At 32.5% G+C, this 26,417-nt stretch overlaps 1 protein-coding gene across 4 annotated transcripts in view; it reads left to right on the top strand.

Annotated features, from left to right (window-relative positions):
* Positions 1–26,417, top strand: part of LOC118187679 (cGMP-specific 3',5'-cyclic phosphodiesterase-like) — an 883,923-nt gene that overhangs the window by 791,614 nt on the left and 65,892 nt on the right. Inside the window, exon 1 of one of the 4 annotated variants that reach the window (XM_085817558.1) lies at positions 2,555–3,192. The exons of the other annotated variants lie outside the window; for them this stretch is intronic. Within the exon in view, the coding sequence (XP_085673684.1) occupies positions 3,097–3,192 (96 nt within the window). The 5' untranslated portion in view covers positions 2,555–3,096. Of the gene's footprint in view, positions 1–2,554; positions 3,193–26,417 lie in introns of those variants that run through there. 4 annotated transcript variants of the gene reach the window in all.

Raw genomic sequence — 26,417 nt, forward strand, 5'->3', positions numbered from 1 at the left:
ATAGATATAAAATGTTTGTTTCATATAATTTATTCTTTTTTCGGTTTATATTAAGCATTCTTATAAGAGGTCTTACGGGGGTGAACCCTTGTTTTTCTAATGAAAAATGCTATAAAACTACTAATTTTCTACTTTATTACATTTTTCATGTATTTCTATTAAGTTTTTAAAATTTTTAAAAGGTACATTGGGCCCTTAAAACCCTTCCCGCTCCCCCTTTCGTCTTTCCTAAATATTCCTTAGGAAATTAACGAAATTTTTTGAGTCCCAGATGAAGAGACGATGGAAGAATTGGCTTTCCACTCCTGAGTCCATACGTGGAGTCGACAGCTTAGCCACGAGTAAGTATTAGCAGAGATTTGATTGGTTGCGACAACTCTTAATGTACTTATTAGCAGCTCACCGCGCCGTTCATGCACCACGCATCTCTCAGTGCTGTTTCAATTATTAGCTATTTTCATGCTTACATCGAGTTTTCTTCCTTCCTCCGTGATCTAATTCGTTTTTATTGATGGAAAATTTATTTGCATGCCTAAAGCAAATTTTCCGTTTTCTAAAAGGCTTCAAGAGGCTTTAAAAAGTCTGCAAATTCTTTTTTGTTACATTTATGATGAATTAATATGTGAAAAAGCAAAACAGAAGTATAGATAGTTTCGTTCGGTAAGCGTACTTCGCGTATTTTGGAGTGAAAAGAGAAGATCAAGACAAAATTTGAGCTCTCCCCTACTTTTATTTCACAGTTATAGACGAAAACATCGCTGCAAAAACGTCGTGGATAAAAAAAATGCAAGGCGAAAACGTCGTTTTACAAAACATCGTGAGAGAAAATAAGCTAGAGAAAAAACATTGCAGTTCTAACACATGGGTGATACTATAATCCTTTTCAGTAACGGAAACTTTTTACTGTGGTTCATTAGTATCGCGTTTATTTTTTTATTTTATTTTTTTTTTGTTTATATATATATATATAAACGCAGGAATATATATTTATATTCCTGCGTTTTACTTTTTATATTGCACTTATTGCATAAATCATTTATATATTTTTTAAAATGTTATCGATTCTTGAAATATATTATATTATTTTAGTGTATTTTTCCTTACTGCATGATATAGCTTTATATTAATAAGCAATTAATTAATAATTTTTGTAAGCAGTAAGATTTGATTATGTCGATCAATTGCCGATTCATATTCGGCTATCGACCCCTTGATTATCATTGACTCTTTCAATACCCATCCCGTTGTAAATGCCTAACCTAGATATTAAATTTTTATAGACGTAAATATTAAAAGACAAGTTTTGTTTTATAATTCACAAATACGATGAATGTAATCAAACTGTAAAACTATTCCTCTGATGCCAGTTTCTTGCTGTCTGCCATCTATTGCCAGTTTCATTCTGCTAATCCAGAGAATAAATTTCCTGAATACTTGTAGTTCATTGAGAGAGCGGTTTTCGTCGTGCGCGACGTGAATAAGTGTTAATTTCACGTAATACGTTTCCTATGAAGTTTTCCTTCATATTACCTCAATCTAACTGTTGCCTCTTCTGCAACAAAAAAATGAACTATTTTTATTGACGGATTTTCTGTGATTCAGTTCTTAATCAAATATTTTAGAACAAATTGTAGCTCTGGAAAATTCCTGCTAAGCAAATTCGAATAGTTACAAAAACATATTTTTTATGATTATTTTATAACTCTCGAATCGATTGTGTAATACTTGGGTGTTTTCCCGTAAAATTTGTACACATAAATTTTTTCTGTTCATTTCGAGTCTTTAAAAGCTGTGTGAACTCATTTATATGCGCTTGGAATAAAAGGAGGAGCCATCTAGGACAGTAGTTTTCGATCTCTTTTGCCCAGTGCATCACTTTCACTACTGGTAAATACTACTAATATGCGAAATTATATTAAAGTCGTTAAATCCAAATATTGCTAGTCGGAAATTATTTGCCTGCCTGGCCAACTTTTGTCGAATATTTTTCATTACATATTTGCGATCTGATGCGTAGATACAATTTTCTAGCTCTGGTAATGATCATAAATGATTTTTTTCTTCCATCTGCGTGTGTTTTCATTTATTTTAAAATGAACCTTTATTAGTTATTAACAGGGTCAGATTATCAGAGCCCTAAACTTTGAGGGATTTCTAAATGAACGTATAATTTCTCTTAACCGTGTTTTCCTTATCATGAATACAGTGTAAATGGGCGCTCGGAATTTCTGAAAGAACGCTGTACCATAAACTCCTTTATTTAATCGGAATTCGACTATAAACGAATTAAAAAATGTTTAAGTACTTAAGTCCCTCTGCGATTAAAAAATGTATTAAATTTCTTGTGCGGAGAGCTGCCTAGTCGGCCACGGTACCAAGCACAGCGTGCATGACCAACCGCTACTACTTTCGTTATGAGTCCAAAGTGCTAAGTTCAATATCTAGTCGTGCATTTTCCGGCGCCTCGTACCGACAGGCAGTCATGTGCCGGAAGTGACGTTACTACTCTCACCTACCTCTCTTCACCACATCTAAGCGCCGCTGAGCCCCGAATACGGAAAGAAATCTCATTGGTAATTCTCGCGGTAATGTAATCGGCTGTAGCGATTTGAGGCTTTGGAGTTTCGGTCTTACCCATTTGAGATTTTTTTAAATTTCCCGCGTCTTTTCTTGTTCTCGATAAAAAAAAAAAAAAAAAAAAAAAAAAAAACTGTGTAATTTTTTTTTTAACTGGATGACATAAATTCGGCGACTTCTGCTTTAATAATGTAGTTTCTCTTAAGTTATGCATCTGAGCCCTTGTGTGATAGATATATGAACATTGCATTTTGCATGCATGTGCTAACTCATAATATTGAAATACTTCGTATTTACAGTAATAAAGAAGTAAAATTCAACAGTCGCTCTTGATTGTATTTAGTTAACGGATAATGCATTAATACTGAACTGTCTGCAAGGCGAACTGTAAGCTATCGACATTAACAGTTTTTTTTTTTTTTTTTTTTCCATTGTGCACTAACATATAGTTTCGCACGAAATATATAAAACTGGAAAACGCAAGAGTATCTCGTTTTAACCTCGAACATTATTTAAAAGATGTTTCACTGTGGATGTAAAAGTAGAGACGTCAGTTCAAACTCTCCAAAATCTGTCCAGGCGCAATCCAGCCGTATTAAGAAAAGAATAGAAAAGGTAAGTTTCTCCAATTTTTCAGTATAGTTTTAGTGCATTATAAATTGCAAAGTTGATTAAAATAGTTCTGAACCATTTACCGTTTTGGGGGGTATTTGCTGTTTAGGCATTCTCACGAGCTTTTATAAAACATGTTTATCGATTATTTCTTCTGTGACCTTATTCGTATGTCTTTGCGAAGTTCTCTAATGGAAGAATGCTCGGTGATGTTGCAAACGCAAAGGTCGGTTCAAGGTTCGAAGATTGGTTTGATTTACTTAATTTTGATTGAAATCAAATTGGCAAAATATAAGAATCTCTAGGTAACTAGCAAGTAAAGCAACAGCTAATGGTGAATAGTTTACTGTATTCATACAATTGTTGTGTTCCTGAAAACGGAAAAAAAAAAAAAAAAATTATATAATTGATAAGATGAAGTGTAGATGCTGAAAAGTGATGAATATTTTATATTATGTCATAGGTTCAATTTAAGTTAATTTCTTTTTGTACAGAAGGATCCTTGACAGAGGCATTTAGATTATCTTATGTTACGAATAAATGTTTTGTTTATTATAAACCCAGCCTAGCAATGATTTAAACTGTAAACGAAACACATATTTTTGATGAATGTTTCATTGCAATTGACAGTAAATTGATCTAAAAAATGAAAACATATTTTTAAAGAATGTTTAATTGTAATTAGAGTTTATTATTATATTTACGAGAAACTACGTTTCAGAATTTAATTGTGTGAAGTACCGTAATGTGAAAGGTATTTTCAAAAGTAAAAGGAAAGTTTAAAATTATTCTTTAATTTGTAACTTGTTTCGGTTTATATAAAAAAATAATAATAATAATCTGAAAAATAGTAATATTAAATTACCTCTAAAGGGGCGTTTTTTTAACATTTTGTATGTTACCTTTATTTATTAAATATCATGTTCTTCGCACTTAAACCATAAAATTCAGTTCAACAACAATATCGCAAAATAATTTTAAATTGAGCTTATCTTTAGAATTTCCGATACACGCGCTGGAGACAAAAATGTTTTTTCTGTGCAACGTTTCCATTGCTTCCTTTGAAATCCTTGAGTTTGTTAATCAAAAATTCGTTAACGTTTTACAAAATATGAAATCTATAATAAAACATAATTCCAAATTTCAAATTTGGGCTTCCAGATGCCCATATTCGCAGTAGGATTAAGTCATTTAAAATTGGATGGCTCTAGGTACCGTTGCTTTATCACAATGCGAGAAACATACATATATTTATGCAGATTCTTCGTTTTTTAATTTCTTCAAATATAATACAGGGTGATAATATTTGGTGGCAACAGTTTGAAAAGTGAAACGGACATTCAAAGTGATTCGACACAAAATCGCAAAACGAAAACAATAATCCCTCATTTACAAATCCCCTTTCGACTAAAAAACATACGTAGATAAATATAATAAGAAAACAAGTACTCGAATAAGACGAGAATATGGTAGTTATTGCTGCTAGTTTCTATGTTCTGTTAACTATTCAGTAATTACTGTAAATTTTGTAAATGACTTTCAGTTCTTTTGTAATTCTCTTCTGCAGAGTCACCCATATTTCTTATAGACAGTCATTTGAAGTCCGAAAAGAATCTTGAATTGATGAGATCAAAATAAAATGCAGTAACATATTCTGATTGTGGATTCACATGTCTTGCAGAAACCAGTACTCGGCATTATGTAACATCCCAAACGTTTTGTCTGTTATCAAGTAAGAACTGACACCTAATTACGCAATTTATCAGCGTTTCCGAACTTTTTTATCCTTGTGAAACCCTTGAAGTAATAGCCGTGTCCCTTGCATAAAAATGTTATGTATCGTACTAATATATCTTCCTTTCTTTTGCATTAAGTTCAGACGGAAAACATAAGATGACTTTTTTAAACTTAATTTTTTTCTCAAATTTATTAAAATTACCTCTCCCCCTCAAATGCCTTTTCTACAATTTAACTACCTTATACTGCTGTTAATCGTACTAAAAATTAACCGTATCTCTGATTAAAAATGAATAAAATAATAATGCGAAGTTAAAATAAATTAATTATAAATAAGACCAAATTAAAAGTAATGAATGATAGAAATAAAAGGAATAAAAAATAAGTCACCAATATTTTAAAATGCTTATAAACAGAACAAAAGCTGCTAAATAACATAAACATTTATTGACGCTGTTCAAAAGGTATGCGATAAATTAATATAAGTTACAGTATCGTTGTAGAATTACTCTAATTAGTAATATGGTAAAATTACATTAGGTAGTAAACATAAATTTCTAGAATTTAATACATTAGAGTAAATTAATAACATTACAGAAATCTGGAAAATCTAGTTAATCAAGGTCAGCTAGTAAAATAATGCATAGGAAATTTTGCGTAAAAAGGACATAACAATACATTAACGTGATTATTCTATTCATCACTATTTTTCCGGAATACTAGGATTGCGAGGAGCCTTTTATGGTAAACACTGGTTTTAATTTTAGATATCTGAGTATTAATAAGAAATTAGATTTTTAAATAAAAACTCATTTACTTATTTTTCCATTTGGAAAGCAACAAAACTGACATTTACGGGTATGAATAGTATACTGGGTTTAGAGACTTCATTTAAGAGTTCCATCGAAGAGCAACTGATCCTTTACTTACATAATTTGGTGCAAAAATCCTGCAAATATTTGTGACCATTTGCATTTTTCAAAAGACATTCTTTTTCTGTTCTAACTTTTAGGGTAACGCTAGCTCTGAAATACCACAAAACGTTATGAAATTGCCTTTAAATCATGCAGATTTATTGCATTTAGAATAGGCTTTACTTTCGTAATCCCTTCAAACACTGAAAGCATATCAGCATATTTCACCAACTTGTATTTGTAATTTAAACAAGATAAGCTGTAAGATCAATGTATGAATTTAGATTAATACTCAGATTTATCGTAAATACGATGCTGTTAATTCGGAAAATATTGTAGTATTTTGTTTCTGCGTTCTTTTTCTTACAAAAATTATGAGATAATTTGATTGCAACTCGATGTTAAGTTTTTATTCATACATAAAACTAGACGTTTTGACTGATGTTAAAAAGAAAACTTAAGTTTTCTGAGATAACCTGGATGGCTCAATAAATGTTGACAATTTTCAGATGAAATGAGTAATGAAATAAAAAAATTTGAGTGTGTCTGCTGATTAAATTATCTGCAAAAAAACATATCAATTTTTACAAAAATTATATTCATTTAAAAAGAATTATCGCAACTTTAAGTGTCATAAATATAGTGAATCAGTCCAAAGGTAATTTCATAAGAAATTCAAAACATTTGCTGTTTTAAAATTATCAGCTTTATTTTAAAACTAATTTCAAAAGTAAGGATGCGAGAGAAATGCATGTATCAACATGTGCATCAACGTTTTAATGGCATAATAAAAAGTATGTATTTTGAAAACAGTAGAAAACTAAAGTAGTTGAAAGGAGAATGGCATTAAAAGTAAAGTAGCCGTTCTTTCCGAAACTGACAATTCTAGCTACTTAAAAAAAAATAACAATAATAAAATAAAAAGGCTTTTTAGTGTTGTTATTTCACAGAGCCGTACCTAGATATGTTTTCATCTGAGGTAAATGTGCACCCGTATATACAAATTAACCGTATCTGTGTTTCTACAGCGGTAACTATTAAATCATAATAACATAACCTCGTGTAATATTTATATCATAGCTGTATATATTCACAGAAAAGTAGTACATGCGATGATTAATAACTTTTAAATGAAAACTTTAAAAAATAGCAAATAACGTTGAAATAATGTAAATAGTAATGAAATTACTATAAAAAATTAATTAATTTTCGAATTTTTTATTTTTGTAATTAAATTTTTCTTGCTTTTAATAAAGGAAAATCGATAATAATTCTTGTTCTATAGAGGGTACAGGCATGTTTGAAAGAATTGTTTTCTTAAATATTCAAGTGTCTGATCACAATGGTTTATTACTTTTAATTTGTTCAAACTTTTTTTACTCTAATGATAATAATTGGCAACCATAAAAGTATTCTTAAAGCAGTATCTGAATTCTTAAAAGCAATATCTTGACGTGCCTCAGAGTAATAATAATTTTTAATGATTTTTCTCATTGTTAATTTAGCATCCTTTCTACTTGTTCCCTGAGCACTTGCCTCATCCATGTCCAGCCTATGTTATTTCAAAAATTCAGCGTAACACATTAAATTGCTCCCCCAGATGTGTAGTTATAACCATAAAACTGCTGAAGACGATCACCATCGATTACTGACGGTTTTTTCATCTCTGGAAACCGCAGCTTTAGAGAATATGGCTATTTGTGATATTTATTACAGGTGTTTATTTATGTTCTCAGGCATCCTAGTCACTTTTAGATAGGCCGTCTATTGGAGGTAGTCGCCATGAGAAGGCTCTCTGTATTTGTTATAAATTACATGCATTGTTGCGGCATTCGTTCCCATTAAACCGAGTTCAGTTACTAATGTCAGAAATTTCAAAGAAACATTATTGTTCTGAAAATGAACACTCAGTCCAAAACACTCAATTCCAGTACTGGGAAAACTGTATAGATTTACAGTTGTTACGCAACTTTCTAGTACAATATATCATTAAATAATTTGTTATCAGATAACTATCTTCCATTAGAATGCTTTTCCCTCGCTTTCATCACCACAATTCAGAAATTTTTTTAATCCATTTAAAACTATGTAGATGAATTAATTTTAATATCCATTTTCACTAAGGTGAAGCGCACTTCAGGGGGAAAAAGTCAAAATTCTTTCACTTGTCATTCCCCCCCCTTTTTTTTTTTTTTTTTTTTTTTTGTGATCTCGTTACTTACTACTACGGTATGTCCTTGGCGCGAAATGACGCGGTTGGGATGCTCATCGTAAACAGAATGTAACGTTATCAAGACTTGAAAAATCCCTATAAATCACTAAAGCTAAAATCAGTCTCGCTCACGAATGCAGACAACTAAAAATAAAACATCTGATGTGTACACCACATGACTTCCTTGTGCAGATTATTAAATAATGCGCACTTTTTCCTGCATTTCATTAAACTTATTTCCTCGGATTTCATTAGAGATGTATTTCTCATTCAATTAATTCAGTTCTCACTTCACGACAAGGCAAAAATACATAAAACCTCAAATTATCTTTATTAAAAATTGAAAAACATAGAAAAATATAAAACATCAAATACAATTAAAACATTTATAGTATATCATGTCAGTGTGGTTTAAGATATATTGGCCAAACAAAAAGAGCGTTGAAGTTTCGTATCAAGGAACATGAATCTTATGTCAAAAAAGGGGAAATTAACAAGTCTTCAATAGCGTATCATAGCTGGACTTTTAACCATAATTTTGATTTTGGGTCTGCAAAAATCATCCAAAAGGCTTCTTCCATAGGCGAATTGGATTTTCTTGAGGCTTTTCACATTCACAAAGATTTAGAAAGTTTAGTTAATGATTTGAAATCCAATCCAGTCCTTCCTAATGCCTTTAAAATTCTACTATCTTAATTCAATTATTTTTGCCGATAGATGGCGTTACCTCCTCGCACTTGGTACTACCAGAGGGTATAAAAATCCGTTCAGTGGTTGCTTTCCATTATTTGAAGTTCAGATTTTGAGCGTAATGTGCATTTGCCCCTCGCTCCCTATTTTAACTTCGCTAATATTTCTTTATGCTTGATCAGACAGCCTGGCTCAGTAAAAGTAGGCGGCCAGTGCAACTCTGATTAAAAATCTAGTTTTAACCACGTGCAGTGCTGATAAGCACCACGTGTTTCTGTGATTCCTATTTTCTTCTTTCTATGTATTTCTTTCTCCTGATGAGGAGGGACCTTTAGCTGCCCTCGAAATCGATTGAGTGTTTCATTATATCTACGCTAAATATAAGGTTGTTTTTTACGATTTTAACAATTAAAACAATTAAAAAAACAATTTTTACAATTAAAATTAGACTTTCTATGCAAAAACAAGCAATTCGGCCAGCTGGCAGGACGGCAGATTTTTCGGTGCACAAAACTCAAAGTTTACTTTTGGTACTACTCGGCAAAAAGACACTAAAGTTGCAGAAACTAAATTTACTATTCTGCGAAGCTTAAATGTAAACAAATAGGGCTGATATGTTAAAAAAGTTAGACTTAGCCGCATTTAAACAACTTTTAAATTGTTGATAATTCTACAGCTATCATATCAGATTAACTAATGGCATAAACCTTTAACCGAAAGATAAGAACGACGTAATCATTTCTAAAGCAAAAAATACACATTTTACCAGCATATAAGAATAAAAAAAAACTGAGCTCGCGGAGCCCAATAACAAAGTGGGTAGATATATATAGCATATATATAAAGAGAGAGTTATGTGAGATACACATATGCATACCTACGCACATACTTACGCAAGTACATACGTCACGAAAAAAATCTCTTCTAAATCCATTTTAAATCCTTTTAATCCTTAAATCTTTAAAACCTTTAAATCATGTCCTTACGTACAAATGTCACGCAAAAGCATCGTTAAATTGCAGTCGATAGCGGTCAAAATGTATGTTTTCGTTGAAACATGATACCCGAAAATTTTCGCGATTACAATACTTTCTTTAGTTCGTACAAGGAAGTTAAAAAACTGTAACCTATCATATCTTGCCAAAAATCACTGATAGAGAATGTAAACTGTTGTCCTCTCCCGAATGTGACCAGAAGTCACATATGTACTCTGTATTAGGATTAATTTAGCATTTGAATAGAGCCAATCTTGCAATCACGTGTACTGCTGTCCTTTGGAGATTAGAAGAAACTTGCAACGCACTTTTACTAATTTATAACAAAAGACTTGTCAAATCATAAGAGATAGATCATAAGAGATAGAGATCATAGAGATCTTTTGCCATCCAAAAATTACCGTTTGTTTGAGACTTTCCCTGATTCTTTTCATGATAATTTTAAACGAAACCCCAGATTTTTCAAACATCGACCATTTATAAACAATGTGTTGCCACAGCTGGAAATAATATACAGTTATCCTTCGCGCGCCAGTTAATTACCATGCGTAACCCTAACGTATATAAGATTTAATCTGTCTATTAATGATAACAAATTGAAAAAAAAAAATGCAAGAAACACAACTCGTAAAAATAAAAAAAAAATCTGAAAGGTTTCAGATTTGAAATTACGTCCAAAGGGCCGTTTTTTTAACATTTTGTGTGTTACATTTATTTATTAAATATCACGTTCTTCGCACTTAAAACATAAAATTCATTTTAACAGCTGTACCGCAAAATAGTTTTAAATTGAGCTTATCTTTAGAATTTCCGATGCACAGTCTCACTCGCTGGAGACAAAAATGTTTTTTCTGCACAACGTTTCCATTGCTTCAGTTGAAATCCTTGAGTTTGTTAATCAAAAATTCGTTAAAGTTTTACAAAATATAAAATCGATTATAAACAAATTCCAAATTTCAAATCTGGCCTTCGACATGCCCATATTCGTAGGAGAATTACGTCATTCAAAATTCAATAGCTCTATGTACCGTTGTCATATCACAATGCGAGAAATATACATACATTTATGTAGATTTTTCATTATTTAATTTCCTCAAATGTAATGCAGAACTCTAACATTTGGTGGCAACAGTTTCAAAAGTGAAACCGGCATTTATAGTGAACGAACAGAAAATCGGAAAACGAAAGCAGTAGTCCTTCAGGAAAAAAGCCCCTTTGGACTAATAATAGTTTTTACTTTTATTCTGATTGATTTAAATAAAAATATATTTGATTTGTGTTACATGTAATTAAAAACATTAAATAGATTATGAAATTATGGAAGCTGGGTTTTTTAAGATCATTGTGTATTTTTTGTTTTTATAATACACATTTTACGCCGTTAATATAATAAAAATTTTTAAGGCAGCTGTAAGTTAAAAGTTTTAATATTCTATGACGTTTTCAACTTGTTATGAAGTTTTTGTTTGCTGGCAACATTCTTTCGGTTACGAAGATTTTGACGGATTTCTGAGCTGCTTTTAGATTAGAATCAGCATCGAAAGTTAATTGCTTAATACACTGGTGTGCAAAAATTAAGGACGAGACGGTTTTTTCAATATAACTTTGTACAAAAGCTTTCCAAATCAACACATTTAATACCGTAAGATCCCCAATACGTAAGGACATGAGTAATGTAAGCAACACTTACTAAAAGAGAAATCAGAGGGATAAAAAGAAGCTTTATTGAAAACGTAGCATGGGGCACAATGCGACTCAAGGCCGAAACATCTCTGTGATGGGTGTCCAGCAAGAAACATCCGGTCTTTAATAGGGGATATGATCTCCCCTGACTGCTAGGCAGGTTTCACAGCGTCTGCCCATGCTGAGAATGAGGGTGTCAATGAGTTGTTGAGGCATTGCTGCCCGTTCGTCTTGCAGCGCCAATCGAAGCTCCGGAATCCTTACTGGTGGTAAGGTACGAGCTGCCAACCGTCTGCCTAGAAAATCCCATACACGCTCGATGGGATTGAGATCCGGAGATCGTGCCGGCCAATCCATACGTTCAATATCCTCACTCTCTAAGAGCTGCTCGGCAGCTACTGTGCGATGACATGGTGCATTGTCGTCCATGAAAAGGAACTGTGGACCCATAGCGCCTCTAAAAAGAAGCACATATGGAAGAAGAATCTCGTTACAATAACGGGTCCCGTTGACTGAACCTGCGTCGAAGATGTGAAGGTCTGTACGACTACCAAGCATGATGCCTCTCCAAACGAGAATACCGCCACCTCCATACCTGTCCCTTTCAATGATGTTCGAGGGATGATTGCGGCTTCCCCGCTCTCTCCAGATAAGTATGCAATGAGAATCGCTACTCAGACTGAATCTGCTCTCATCTGTAAAGAGTACTCGTCCCCAATCATTGTCTCTCCAATTCCGGTGTTCCCGGCACCACAGAGAACGCCTTCTCCGATGGGCAGGCGTTAGAGCTACACACTGTACAGGGCGTCGTGCAAACAGACCACCACCGTGCAGTCTTCTGGCCACGCTAAAACGCGATATCGGTCGTCCAGTCGCCTGTGTCGTGTGTCCAGCGATTTCTCCCGCTGTCTGCCGCCTGTCTCTTCTGGCCTGTAAGGCAATATACCGGTCATCTGCGGATGTTGTTCCTCGTGGACGACCACTACTAAGCCTCCGGATAGCTGTTCCTGTAGTTTGAAATTGTCTCCAAAGTCGTGAAACGATGCTGTGAGCAATTCCGAACTCTTCAGCCACACTTGTCACACTGCGGCCTTCCTCCAACTTCCCAATGATTCGACCTCGCGTAAAAGCATCCAGATGTCGTTTAACAGATTGATTATTCGCCATTTCTCCCTGAGGCAGCAACTCGGTGTGATTTTAACTGCTATACGGCGTGCAATCTCTTTGCCAGAAATACTGATCTTACACCGACAACATGCTTTATACTACTCAGACACTCCCCCATTACGTCTACCTGCATATCTGCGCATGTGCTACCGTACATCACCTTACTTAATCTCCTGATTGGTCTTTCTGTCCGCTCTGCCTCTTTGTTCAGCTGATATGCTAATTTTTCGACTTCGTCCTTAATTTTTGCTCACCAGTGTATGCTAAGTGTGATTTAAAACTAGTTCAAGCTTTTTTATTTTCTTTCTTTCTTTTTTTTTTTTTTTTTTTTTTTTTCCGGTTAGTTGCTTTGGTCTTCCTTCAAGTTCCAAAACCAGATCGCGCTATCTAAATAAGAATAAATTTTCTCCTAACGAAATATCTGCTATTTTCTAACATGTTGACTCTCATTTCCTTACTGAATATCGTAAAAAATAAAGGGAAAATAGAATTTTACTGTCTATTCAAACATAATGTGAGGTTAATTAAGACACAATAACACGCCGAATAAATACTAATTCAGAAGCCAAACAACAACAATCAGCGTTATATTTACAAAATTTTCACAGGACTAGTTTCGATGGTTTTACCGAACCACCATCCTCAGCTGCAAAACCGGAAATGAACAAGATAGGAAATAATTATTAGATAAGATAAGAAAGGCCTGGACAAGAATAAGCAAGTGGCGCCATCTGTTGGTGAAACCAGAACTAAAACATAATTTCTTTAAAGGCCGAAGGCAAATTTGGATTAGAATTAGGATCGTTAACTAGAACAGAAAAATTTTTATGAATGTGAAATGCCTCTAGAATATCCAGTTCTCCAATGGAAGATGTTTTTTGAATAATTTTGGCAGCAGAAAAATTGAAAGTGTGGTTTTCGGACCAACAATGTTGAGCAACAAAAGACTTCTGCATTTCCTTTTTTCTAACATATGCCTCATGTTCCTTGACGCGAAATTTTAAGGCTCTCTTAGTTTGGCCAATGTAAATTAAACCACACTGGCAAGGAATCCTATAAATACCCCAGGAATTCATATCCGGAATGGGGTCCTTGAGTATGGAACTCGGAATTTTATTGATGGGAGAATAAACAACCCGAAAGTTAAATTTCTGCAAAATATGTGCCACTTTATAGCTAATTGATGGAAAGAAGGAAATGACAACAGAATTTTTATAATCTCCTAAAACAAGAGTGTGCCTTTTAGTGTGTTGAGATGAGAATTTTTTAACTGCTTGATTAATAATGTTGGGTGGAAAGTCCCTGTCAATAGCTATTGCTTTTTTTTTTTTTTTTTTTTTGGGTGTTTTTGTTGTTGTTTGACTTCTGAATAATGTGAGGTATAACAGATTTTGCTAATAAAATACATGACTCCCTAAAACTAAACAGCAGCTCAAAATAGATAGTTTTCAGCATTGGAAGTAGAAGTAAGCTATATTTAATTTCTCCGTGCTTTTAATACATTTTATTGGAAACTTTCATTATGGTCAGTAGAGTGTTGCGAAAGTCGACAGCTGAATAGTAATTATTCAGCAGAAGTGTTTAAAAAAAGACGATTCGAAAGACAAAATTAATTTATAAAAAAAAGACCTGAAAGCTTTCAGATTTCATATTATGCCCAAAGGGACTTTTTTAACGTTATGTGTGTTAGCTTTATTTATTAAATATCATATTCTTCACACTTAAACCATAAAATTCAATTAAACAGCAATATCATAGAATAATTTTAAAGTGAGCCTATCTTTAGAATTTCCGATACACCGTCTCGCCGCGCTGGCGATAAATATTTTTTTTTTTTTTCGTACACTGTTGCCTTTGCTCCCTTTGAAATCGTTGAGTTTGTTAATCACAAATTCGTTAATGTTTTACAAAATATGAAATCGATAATAAAATAAATGCAAATTCCAAATTAGGGCTTCCAGATGCCCATATTCGGTGGAGGATTACGTTATTGAAAGTTTGATGACGCTAGGTACCGCTGTTTGATCACAATGCGAGAAATATACATACAATTATACATATTCTTCGTATTTAATTTGTTTAAATATAACACAGAGCGATAATATTTGGTGGCAACTATTTGGAAAGTAAAACGGACATATAAATGTTTCGATACAAAATGCAAAAACGTTAGCCCGTTGGGCTAACGAAAAACCTTTTTAGCAAGATTGTCAGATGTAAAACAAAACTAAATAAATGCTTTAGTTTTTTAATTTCTGTGTAAAAAGTTTTTTTTTTTTTTTTTTTTTTTTTTTTTTTTTGTCTTTGAAAGCTTTAAATTACGTTAATTTAATATTTTTAAAATTTGTTTTATATTCTGATTTTTTTAAGTGTATATTTTAAGGTGACCGAAACAACTAAAATATCATTAATTGTAGATAAACACAAAGCAACAAATCAGAGGTTTTTATACATCTTGAGCAGACGCCTGGTTGTTTTTCAATTATGTATTTTATTTTCTTTAATATTTCCTTAAAAATTACAATTTTGTCAATAATTCTTTTGGAATTCGAACGAATTTACATGAGCGTAAAAATGAGAAACATTTATTCACAGCTTACAATTCTAAAACTTTTACAACAAGAAAGCTAAAAGATACATTAAAATGATCAGGAATGAATACAGATTCTGAATATAGCAATGAAATTTAAAACAGCAGTTTCGGCTAAAAGTATTCTCCGAAGGCATATAGTTGGGTCCGAATCTCGAAATTAACTCCATCGAGCTTGCATGCATAGTTGTTTATTGTTGACAATTATTTATCATGATGAGGTCAACTGATATCATGAAGAGATGCTAGATGAAATCAATAATTTTTTGCTTGAAATTTTGTTATAACTTTCAAAATATTATTACCAGGTCCAGGGTTCAAAGCCCACCTCGGCACGTGAAATCGTTAATTTGTCGTTAATCACTTAAGATTACATAAATGTATTATTTTTGTAAAACGTGTTGACCTAGACAAATTCTGCATTATATTTGAAGACTTGTTTTTGGTATATTCAAGAGTTTTCTAGATAACTGTGTGTAAACACGAAGAATCCCACGGTACTCTGATCATCAGTCATTGAATTGTCTTTGAGAAATCAGTTCGTAATATTTGTTGGGAAAGTTTGTATTTCGCGTTACTTATAAACTACCTGCTGCTTAATAAATCATTTGAAATAAGTGAACTTTTGAAAATTTGACTTTTGCTATGAATTTTCTCATTTTCCTTATAGTAAATACGAGACTCTTTAGCTCTATAAACTTCAGAATCGCTGCGGTTTCTATGGTTAGCCCGAAGGGAAAATTTGCCCAGAAGGGATATTAATTTCGTTTTCGCATTTTGCATTTGTTCACTATAAAACAGCGTTTCACTTTTCAAATTGTTGCCACCAAATATTAGAGCCCTGCATTATAGTTAAAGAAATTAAGTGATGAAGTATCTTGATGAATATATATATATATGTTTCTCGCACTGTGAAAAACCAATACTTAGAGACATCAAATTTTGAATAACACAGTTCTCCAGTCGAATACATACATCTGAAAGCCCAAATTTGGAATCTGCTTTATTATCTATTGCATGTTTTGTAAAACTTTAACGACGAATTTTTTATTAACAAACTCAACGATTTCAAACACCGTACGAAAAAAAAAAAATAGAAACTTTATCTTATCTCCAGAGCGCGAGAATGTGTGTCGGGAATTCTAAAGATATGTCTGATTTAAATTATTTTGTGATATTGCTGTTGAATTGAATTTTATGGTCTAAGTGCGAAGAACATGATATTTAATAAATAAAGGTAACACTACAAAGCGTTAAAAAAAGCCCCTTTAGGCGTAATATAATATCTAAAAACCGTCAGAATTTCTTTTTTTATTTATATACCGAATTACTGCAGAATGCAGTTCGTTTTTTGTGCTACAGTCATCCATCCGGTGTCCAAGTGAAGATCCTGTTAGTCATCGAGGGTTACAGATAATTCATTACCTATGATTCTGCTTTAGAAGTAACATAATAAACTACTAGAGTAACAATAATCTAGTAGTTATTACCTTTAATTAATTACATTCTTCCTAAATACAGTTGATGAAGTATGCATATTCAGAATAAATAACATCACAGTTAATCCGGGTCGTTGAGGAAAAAAAAGGAGTAACCCACATTATAATTAACAAAAAGCTGCTATTAATAACTTACATTTTCTAACAATTTAATCTGAAGAATAAGTTCAATTAGTTACGTAAATTAAACCAGTATGCAAAATGAAAAAGAACACATTATAAAAGAATGAAGAATGAAGAAACTAAATTAAAAAGGGCGTCATAAGAAATTAAGAAACTATGTTGTGAGTGGTTTTAAAGAAATGTTGAAAAAATTCCACGTAACCAGCACATGACCTCCCGTCCGTTCCATGTTAAGACATGGAAATGGTAGAATAGCAACGAGCTCTTAAGGACGTTATCATCTCCAGTTGATCGTCTGTAAATAAAGTCTAATGTGTTTATAAAATTTGTTGCTCAATGTTAATTATAAACACTATTCATTCTTATTATTCCATTTTACCATATAATGGACAATGATAACTATATATGCTCTTGAACACATCTGTTCTCATGCTTTGATTTGAAAATATCGCGTTCATTGTCTTTAATCAATGCTATATTTATCGCATTGATAAATTATAATTCGATTAATTAATTATAATGCAATAATATCAATTTATTATTATTTGAAAATATCGTATTATGTTCTCACGTAATATATCTTCTGGTCATATAATATTTCGAATTCTCAAATCAGTGGCGTAACAATCACTAAACTGTTAAAAGCTGTATATCTTTAGAATTCCTGATAGTTTGTTGTGTTGCCATAGAATTCTCAATAGAGTGTTACGTTGCCATATAATTTTTATATTCGTTATATTATTTATATTTTCTGTATTATTTCTTTAAAAAAATGTATAACGATAACATTTCGTGGCAGCATTCTTTTATTTACGAAGTGATTCTACACAAAAGTGAAACAGGCACAAAATTGAGGACTGAGACTTAAATGTTTCATAACGAGAGCTCATCTTCCTTCATAATCAGTTTATTCTCTTTGCATTTAGCATAATTCCAAGAAGCATTTTTTAATCAATATTATGAGTCCAAAGGGGCTTTGTGCGTGCTCATCATGATTTCTACGGAAATGAAAGAGCTGATTTCTTAGCTAAAGATGCCTTAAATTTACCCATTGATATCAACATTAGCATTCCAAAGAGTTATTAGAAGTCCTTTCATTATAAAAAGCTTTTAGCTATGTGGAATGAGGAATACATTTCATTTGTAATGCTGAAGTCACCAAAAAGTTCCTTCCTTCTATTTACCATAGACTGAATTCCGAGTCTTTCCTCTCTTTAAATTTTAAAGTGTCTCAGTTTTTATCTGGTCACGGTAAATTTGCAAGTTATCTGTTTCGTTTTAATCTACGATCAAACAATTTATGTGAATGTTCAAAAAGAGTTCCTCAGGATGTGGAACATTTAATTTTCTCGTGCCCTACATTTGATGGCCCTAGATTATGCTTACAGAACGATTTGAAAATGTTCGGAGTGACTTGGCCAGTGAACTTATCTGTTTTCGTGAAGTCCAGACTGCTGTTCTCTGCTTTTGTTCGTTTTATTTATGCATGTAATTTTTAATGTTTATTTATACATGTAACCTTTAATGTTCTAGTTTACTTACTTCTGTAAGCCCCGTATTGTACATATGTGGTGCACGGGGAGTCTGTATGTTCTCAAAGGAAAAAAAAAGGGGGGGGGCTTTGTCTCTAAAGGATTATTGTTTTCGTTTTGCGATTTTGCGTTGGTTCCCTATAAATATCCATTTAACGTTTCAAACTGTTGCTACCAAATGTTAGAGTTCTGCATTATATTTGAAGAAATTAAATAATGAAAAATCTGCACGAATATCCGTATATTTCTCGCATTGTGATAAAACAACGGTACATCGAATTTTGAATGACGTAATCCTCCTACGAATATGGGCATGTGGAAGCCTAAATTTGAAATTTAGAATTTGTTTTATTATCTATTTCATATTTTGTAAAACTTTAACGAATTTTTGATGAACAAATTCAAGGATTTCAAAGCGAGCAATGGCAACGTTGTACAGAAAAATCATTTTTATCTCCAGCGCGCGAGACTCTGTATCGAAAACTCTAAAGATATGCTCAATTTAAAACTATTTTGCAATATTTCTCTTGAACTGAATTTTATGGTTTAAGAGCGAAGAACGTGATATTTAATAAATAAAGGTAACAGACAAAATGTAAAAAACGCCCCTTTTGACGTAATTTAAAATCTAAAACCTTTCAGAATTTCATACCCCTTTTTTTGGGGGGAAGTGGCCGGGAGTTTTATTTAACAGCCATTAGTCTTGCACCTCTGCAAAGGCCAGAAGTGGTGGCCATTTCATTATGGTAACATCTAACAGATGGCCACCGTTGCGTGCTGTGAAGGGACGGACAGTTACAACCATACCCTTCTCCTGGATTCGAACTTTGGCCCTCGCTACGGCAGTCAGGGTCACTAACCGCTATACCGGCCAGGCGGCTATTTAATGATTACAAAAGTGATATGTTGTTTTCAATCGCATACGTGTTTTAAATATCAAATGCGAGAAGCTTTGGCTTATCTCTTAATATATTTTTTCACGAAGATCTGTTTAGAGTTCCAAGTGAAGTATCACTTTCGATTTATAAGCCAAAATCTAATACGTTGTTACCATAAAAAAAAAGTATTAAATACTAAAAGTCTTGGATTATATTTCAATACAGTTCTTCATTAAAAATTATTATGGGCTTCAAATAAAAAAATCACTTCCGTTTGTTCATTAAATATTGTAATTGGATTTATGTAAAGGAATTGTAATTGGCTTTGATAGTTGCTAATGATTGTAATTGACTTCTGGGTTCCAAAATGAATTCAACTCTGTATGTGAATGTAGAAAGCTTAGATACAGAATATAGAAAATTTTGAAAGTTTCAAACAAGTGTTACTTACGACGAAAAAATCGTCACATACAGACAGATTTCATTGTAAAAAATAGCAGAAACGCGTTGTGGGGACACTAGCTTGTGCTTATTCACTGAACTCACTAAAAACTCACTACGGAATTTTTGGACCGAAAAGGTTACCTTCCTTACTTATGTATATAGATTGACAGGTTTCTATTATAACTTGATTTTAAAAAAATTCACATAAAAATATCGATTTGAAGTTTTCGGGTTTTTTTTTTTTTTTTTTTTTTTTTTTGTGTGTGTGTGTGTGTGTGTGTGTTTGTTTGTTTGTTTGTTGTTGTTGTTTTGTTTTTGTTTTGTTAAAGGAGGTAATGTTTTCGGTCCAAAAGCTCCATATATATGCCGATTAAAATTAATTTAGATTTGTTTGTAGTATGGAAATAGAGTAGAAGAAAATTGCTTCTGGTATTCGTTTCAGAGTATGTATTTGAATATATTATAAACACTTAATTCTATTTAATTAAAACTCAATTCAATTATATGTTTCATTTGTGCAATCTAATGCAATTTTAATAAAAATAAATAAAGGGGCAAGCATTTATCATGGTAACTATAAATATAAAAAAACAATTATACGCGGCTGGTTATATCCAATATAACATAAAACATAATCTAAAATTTTGTATTACAGAGCTTTCTTTTTATTGGAACAACAAATTTTTGCTTACACATTTATTTTTGTTTTACAAATTTTGTTTGCAATAACCAATCAGGAGTGATATTTCGGCAGAATTCGTCGCCGTTTAAAATGTGGAATTGGCTGGCCACATCGGATTTTTTAACATTTTTTCACATTAACAAGGGGGCGTATATTTTAATTATTTACCATTGTGGATATAACAACTCTCAAATACTGTAACATCATCTGTTATCACAGCTTTAATCTGCTTTTCTTTTCCATTTTGTATTTTCTGGATATAATTAATTTTATGCTGATGTTCTGTAATGATAAATTTACTATCATTCCTCAGTAAGTGAATATAACCTTTTTAACTAGAAGCGGATAATCTGCTTTTAGTTAATTGGTAATTGACCGTAAATACATTTTTAGCTACAGAGACGGCACCAATCCTGAATTCCTCGGAATTTATCGAATCCTTTGTGTAATTGATTTACTTCGAACGAATTTGAAATTACTGAATACATTAAACGTGGCTATTGCCAAATGAAGGAATTTATCATGTGTTGTAAATCGTTGAGCCATTGTCAGGAAGTTTTAGATCAATGTAAGTATTAACCTAATGCGCTGTTGACATTTGTAGTTTAGGCTACATAAGCCGCGTCTCGTCTGCATTCTATCTCGTTTGGATTAAACATCTGTAAAACGTTTTACTGTCACTATACAGATTTACATAATTGGAACTGGAGATTTACGAAGCCAGGAATGCTTAGTCATACCTCTTGGATAACCATTTCATTCAGGTCAGGCCTTCATTATGTAAATTCGTAGTAAAATGAGTTACAATTTACTCCGAGATAAGATCTGAATTGTTTTCCTCGCATTTGTAACGAGGCCAGGGTCTTCTAGAATTCAAAATGTTATTTTCTTTATCCTAAAATAAAATTAATGATTCTTAGTTGCAATGTTTAACTTGTTATGTCAGCTATCATGCATCAAATCGTGACTGCCAAATGTAACTTCCAATAAATAAACAAATAAAAATTCTGATTTAAAGCCAGACAACAGTATAAAAAAACCAGAAAAAATAATAAATGTGTTTAACTTGTTATGTCAGCTATCGTACATCAAATTGTGGTTGCCAAATGTAACTTCCAATAAATAGCTAAATGAAAGTTCTGATTTAAAACCAGACAACAGTATAAGAAAGAAATAGAAAAAATAATAAATTTAAACACATTTCAATACCATTTAAAACATTCATATTTACGTTGAAAGTTTTAGATATAGGAAAATCTCCGGCATGATCTCAGAAGGGAAGTGAATCATCGGCATAAATATTGTCAGATGTATTTTTTTTAATCATTCATGATAAAATATTTGACGTTCTTTCAGCGCTTTTTTAAAAGCAGTAGTTTTTCCTAAATTTTTAGAGCGTCATCCAAAAGAACTTTCTGCATTCATTATCGTGCTTTCTTTAGCTTAGAATACAATAATATCCCGTCTACCTCGTTACTAATTAAACTGATACTCTGAAAAAGACAGTAAAGAATATTAAATTTCTTGGTCGATTTATATTATTATTTATCATTTGGTTTGGAGATAAACTTGATTCTTTTTTTCCATTAAATCCAAGTAAAATTTTATTTTTACCTCCCATTTTTTTCATATTGCTGGTAAAAGAAAACTGTACTGCATTTTTCATTACTTTTTTACCTGCAACGAATTAAAAAATAGTTTTTTGAATTAATGTTATAAAAAAATTATTTCATGTAAATAATTTTAGAGGGTATAAAAATGTGAAAATAGGCAAATAAATTTGTAAATATTAACCAAATTGAAAAAAAAAAATATTTCTGCGATTTGGCTGAAAAATGTCAGCGTGGCTACCTTCCTATTTAATGGAAATATTTATGAATCACATCTCATATCAAATTTACTGAAATATTTATGAATCATACCTCATACCGATTTCACTGCTTACTTTGTTGCGGGTTTCCTCAAAGATATTAACAAGTCGTTGTTTAAAAGACCCGGTTAAAAATATAGTTACCAACAACATGGTACAGACAGTTATGTAAATTCATATTTATGTTGTTATTACTTCATTTCCAGTGCTTACGAACTCATGTTCTCTCCTCATTATTATTCTCGCTCTAGCAGCACGTAACAACTGCAAAAAAAAAAAAAAAAATGCAATGCCAGTCTAAACTATACTAATCACCTACTAATACCTGTTCTCGTATAAATTGTATATCTTTTAATGCATCGCAGAAAACTGACGCGATTATCTTCGTCCTTTCATTTTTATTACAGTTATTTTGCCATATTAAGTCGAAATTTAGCTGTTCATATCCTGTTTAAATACTCCACTCTAAGAAGATAAAATCTCAATATATTTATTGAAGTCCATTGCGAAATGCACGCAAATTCCTAACATTCCTTTAGTTCAGAACTTTAAAAATATTTCCATTGGCACATGTCAGAGAGCATATTAACAATGTATCCATCTTCTGAAGTTTCTTTGGGGATCATGAGGATAGAGGAAAGAGGGTTCCTTCAATCTCATCTCGCTGATGCCCGCATAACCCCTGACAGGTGTCATGAATTGACATCTATGCTGAATAGAACGTAAGAATTTTATTCAAAAATTCCAAAGCAATATATTATATTATATTAGAATTATATTTTGCTTTTTATATAATTCGAATTTTTTTATTTATATGGGTTTATGATACGACAACTACAAAAAAGTGAAATTGAACTTTTAAATAGGAGACATTTTTGCAAGTGATAAACACGGCGAATAGTAAATTTCTCAAATTTCTCTCTTGAATAATCTTGTAATATGCACACATTATATCTACAAAGTTTTAGGACTTAACGTTCTTTGCATGTCTATAAAATAGGCACGTTCAAGCCGTGATGCCTTCGTAGAACTCATCTTTTAGAATACTATTTGGTGGTGGTGTATTTAATTATGGCAAAGCACACTAGGGCTATCTGCCGAAGGGGAGGGATGCCTTCGTGGAGAACGTTCTAAGGGAAACTGGCTCGTATACACGTTACACATGGGGAAAACCACGAAAACACCCATGCAGCCAGCCCGTTCGGGGGATTCGAACCTCGGACCGAACTACCAGTGTTCAGCGACTTTACCGCTCGGCCGCTGGTGGGCACGAATATTATTTGGGATACGGCTTTCTGAATCTCCTGAATGATATTAAATAATGAACTTTGAAGTTTTACTTTAGGAAAGTGGAATGAATCGGTAGAGTTAAATCTGGTGATTAATAGGGTGGTTGCGAATTGGATACTTATATTTTATTAATGAGAATGGAATTGTATGACGGCGCGTTGTTGTGCAGCAGACACCATCTATAAAATTTAATTTTCTCAGGCCTAACGTGCGGGATTTCTTTTTTTTTTTGGGGGGGGGAGGTCTGTCGGTTATGACTTTATAAAATGCGAAGTTGAAAATCTGTGCCTCATTTAAAAAACATTGCTTGCGAATTATTTCTTTCCAGTCGGAAAACGGCATCAACATGGTCATACGCGAGATTTCTGTAACCAAAGTGTCTGTGTATGCGATGAACCTTCTCAAACCCAAGCAAATGAGTAAGTACTGTTTCATCTGAGGATCATAAACAAAGAATCGGGTTCCATCTTCTGTCGCAACTTGTTTAAAACGTTTTATTATTTTTCTCGCTTTTACGCTCACCTTATTGCTCTTTGTTCAGCTTTTGAATACATGACAGCAGATGTTTGCTGGATCGAAGCAAGTGATTAACTGCACAGAAAACTCTGTAAGCGAAAGATATTTTAGGAAAAGCAAAATGAAATGCCTTAGTATAAAATACCGTTTGGAAGGTTGCTGGAAATCTCTCACATAACCAGTCCTAGACTAAATATGTAAGCTTCGTAGACTTCTGTTTATTTAGAAAAGTGTTTAGTAAAAATGTAAAGAACCAAGAAGTGGATAATCTAAATTATTTCTGCATTTTTTTCCTTTCTCACATACTTGCCAAAAATTATAAATGTTTAAAGTTTTAGAGTATTGAAAGTCAGACCAAAAAAAATCTGAAAAGTCTCAGATTTTAAATTATGTCTAAAGGGGCGGCTTTTTAACGTTTTGTGTGTTACCTTTATTTATTAAATATCATGTTCTTCGCACTTAAACCATAAAATTCAGTTCAATAGCAAGATCGCAAAATAATTTTTAAATGAGCATATCTTTAGAATTTTCGATACACAGTTCCGCGTGCTGGAGATAAAAATGTTTTTTTCTGTACAACGTTGCCATTGCTCGCTTTTAAATTCTTGAATTTTTTACTCAAAAATTCGTTAAAATTTTTACAAAATATGAAATCGATAATAAAAGAAATTTCAAATTTGGTCTTCTACATGCCCATATTCGTAGGAGGATTATGTCATTAAAAATTCGATGTCTCTATGTACCATTGTTTTATCACAGTACGAGATTATCTTAGAGTACGTCATAGTTTTCGCTTTATCGTTAAAACTTCGCACGTGTTTAACCTGCTTGTTGAACAGCGTGAAATCAAGCGAGGTTAATGCCTTAAAAATATTGCAAAAATCGTGCGAGATTGTCCCGGGTTTGATATGTAAGAAGCGCTTGCGAAATAGCAGAACGTACACCTGCTTGGGAGGATAGTGGGTCATGATCTGACTTTATTTAAATTATTTAACCCTAGCTAGTTAATTAATTATTTTCTTGAATGAGAAAACATTCGGAAGACGTAATTAATTTTTAAATGTATAGAAAATATGTTGTATAATAATATATGTTTCTATTGAAAATCAATTATTATATTCAAGTCTTTTAATTTCTTATAAAAATAGTAATGTAGTTAACAAAATTTACAAAGTAATTTAGCATTTTTTTGTTATATAACAATTTATTAAAATTGTTATTTTTCGTAGCAGTTATAGTGTCTTACTTTTCTTTTTCTGACGTCCTCTTTTTTTTTTTTTTTTTTTTTTTTTTTTTTTTTTTTTTTTTAGAAATAGCTTTTCTTTGCTTCCTCATTTTCCTACCTAAGCTTTCTTCCCAGAATGAGTTTTCAGTTTGACTTTTTATGCAAAATAGGGTAGAAACTGCTGTTAAAGCTGACGTCACGTTTGTCTTACGGCCACGTTGTTAGTTGCTAGTTCACGTTTGCTATTTTACGGCCGTGCTTTACGTGCCTGTTAGTCTATACCGGTGATTTTAGTTAGGCGCCAAGTACTTGCTAACGACTCTGTGCAGCTTAAGCTGTTTATAGTACTTAGCATTAGTTTAATTTTACATTTTCTGTTATAAGTTCAAGCCAAAAAGTGTTGGCTTCTTGTACGCCCAAGAGGGGCCATCTCTAAAGCCCTCTTTGGAGTTGTTATTTACGCCAAAAAAAAAAACTTAGCGAATAGTTGCTACACGGTTCTGCTAGGTTCTAGCAATTAAAAGACTTTATTTTAGTAAGAACACTAGAAAAAAACGCTTATTTTTTATCACAAGACCTTCACCAACAATGTGACAAAATATTACTTTGTTCACAACTGTAAATGTATTACTACTATTAACCACTATGCAATAAATTGCGTTGATACTATGAGAATCAGTTCTTCAACATATTGACCACTTTGTGTACAAACAATGATCTTAAATGAAAGTTAGGCGCTGTGCCGTGAGTATGCTATTTAGTTTTCAATAACTTTTACGGAAAAGACCATAGATATAAGTGATTTCTATAAACGTGTCATCTTATTACATATTTAATTATGTAGCATGGCATACTGTAAAACCTGAGCCAACTATTTTGATACACGATATAAAGTACTTTGGCGTAGTATATGGCGATGCATGTTGTGGCTAATGAAACGCTTAATTCATTTTTAAAATAGAAAGGGGTTCAAAATTAAGATCTTATATATAAATATCAATGTGGAAGAAAAGAAAAAAGTACTTGGGGTGCCCGAATTTAAGAGTTACGTGGCTGTGATATACACTGGTGTGCAAAAATTAAGGACGAAGTCGAAAAATTAGCATATCAGCTGAACGAAGAGGCAGAGCGGACAGAAAGACCAATCAGGAGATTAAGTAAGGTGATGTACGGTAGCACAT

This window comes from Stegodyphus dumicola, chromosome 5, assembly GCF_044657685.1.
Source record: "Stegodyphus dumicola isolate Sdum_Otavi_A_Nest chromosome 5, ASM4465768v1".
NCBI lineage: Eukaryota > Metazoa > Arthropoda > Arachnida > Araneae > Eresidae > Stegodyphus > Stegodyphus dumicola.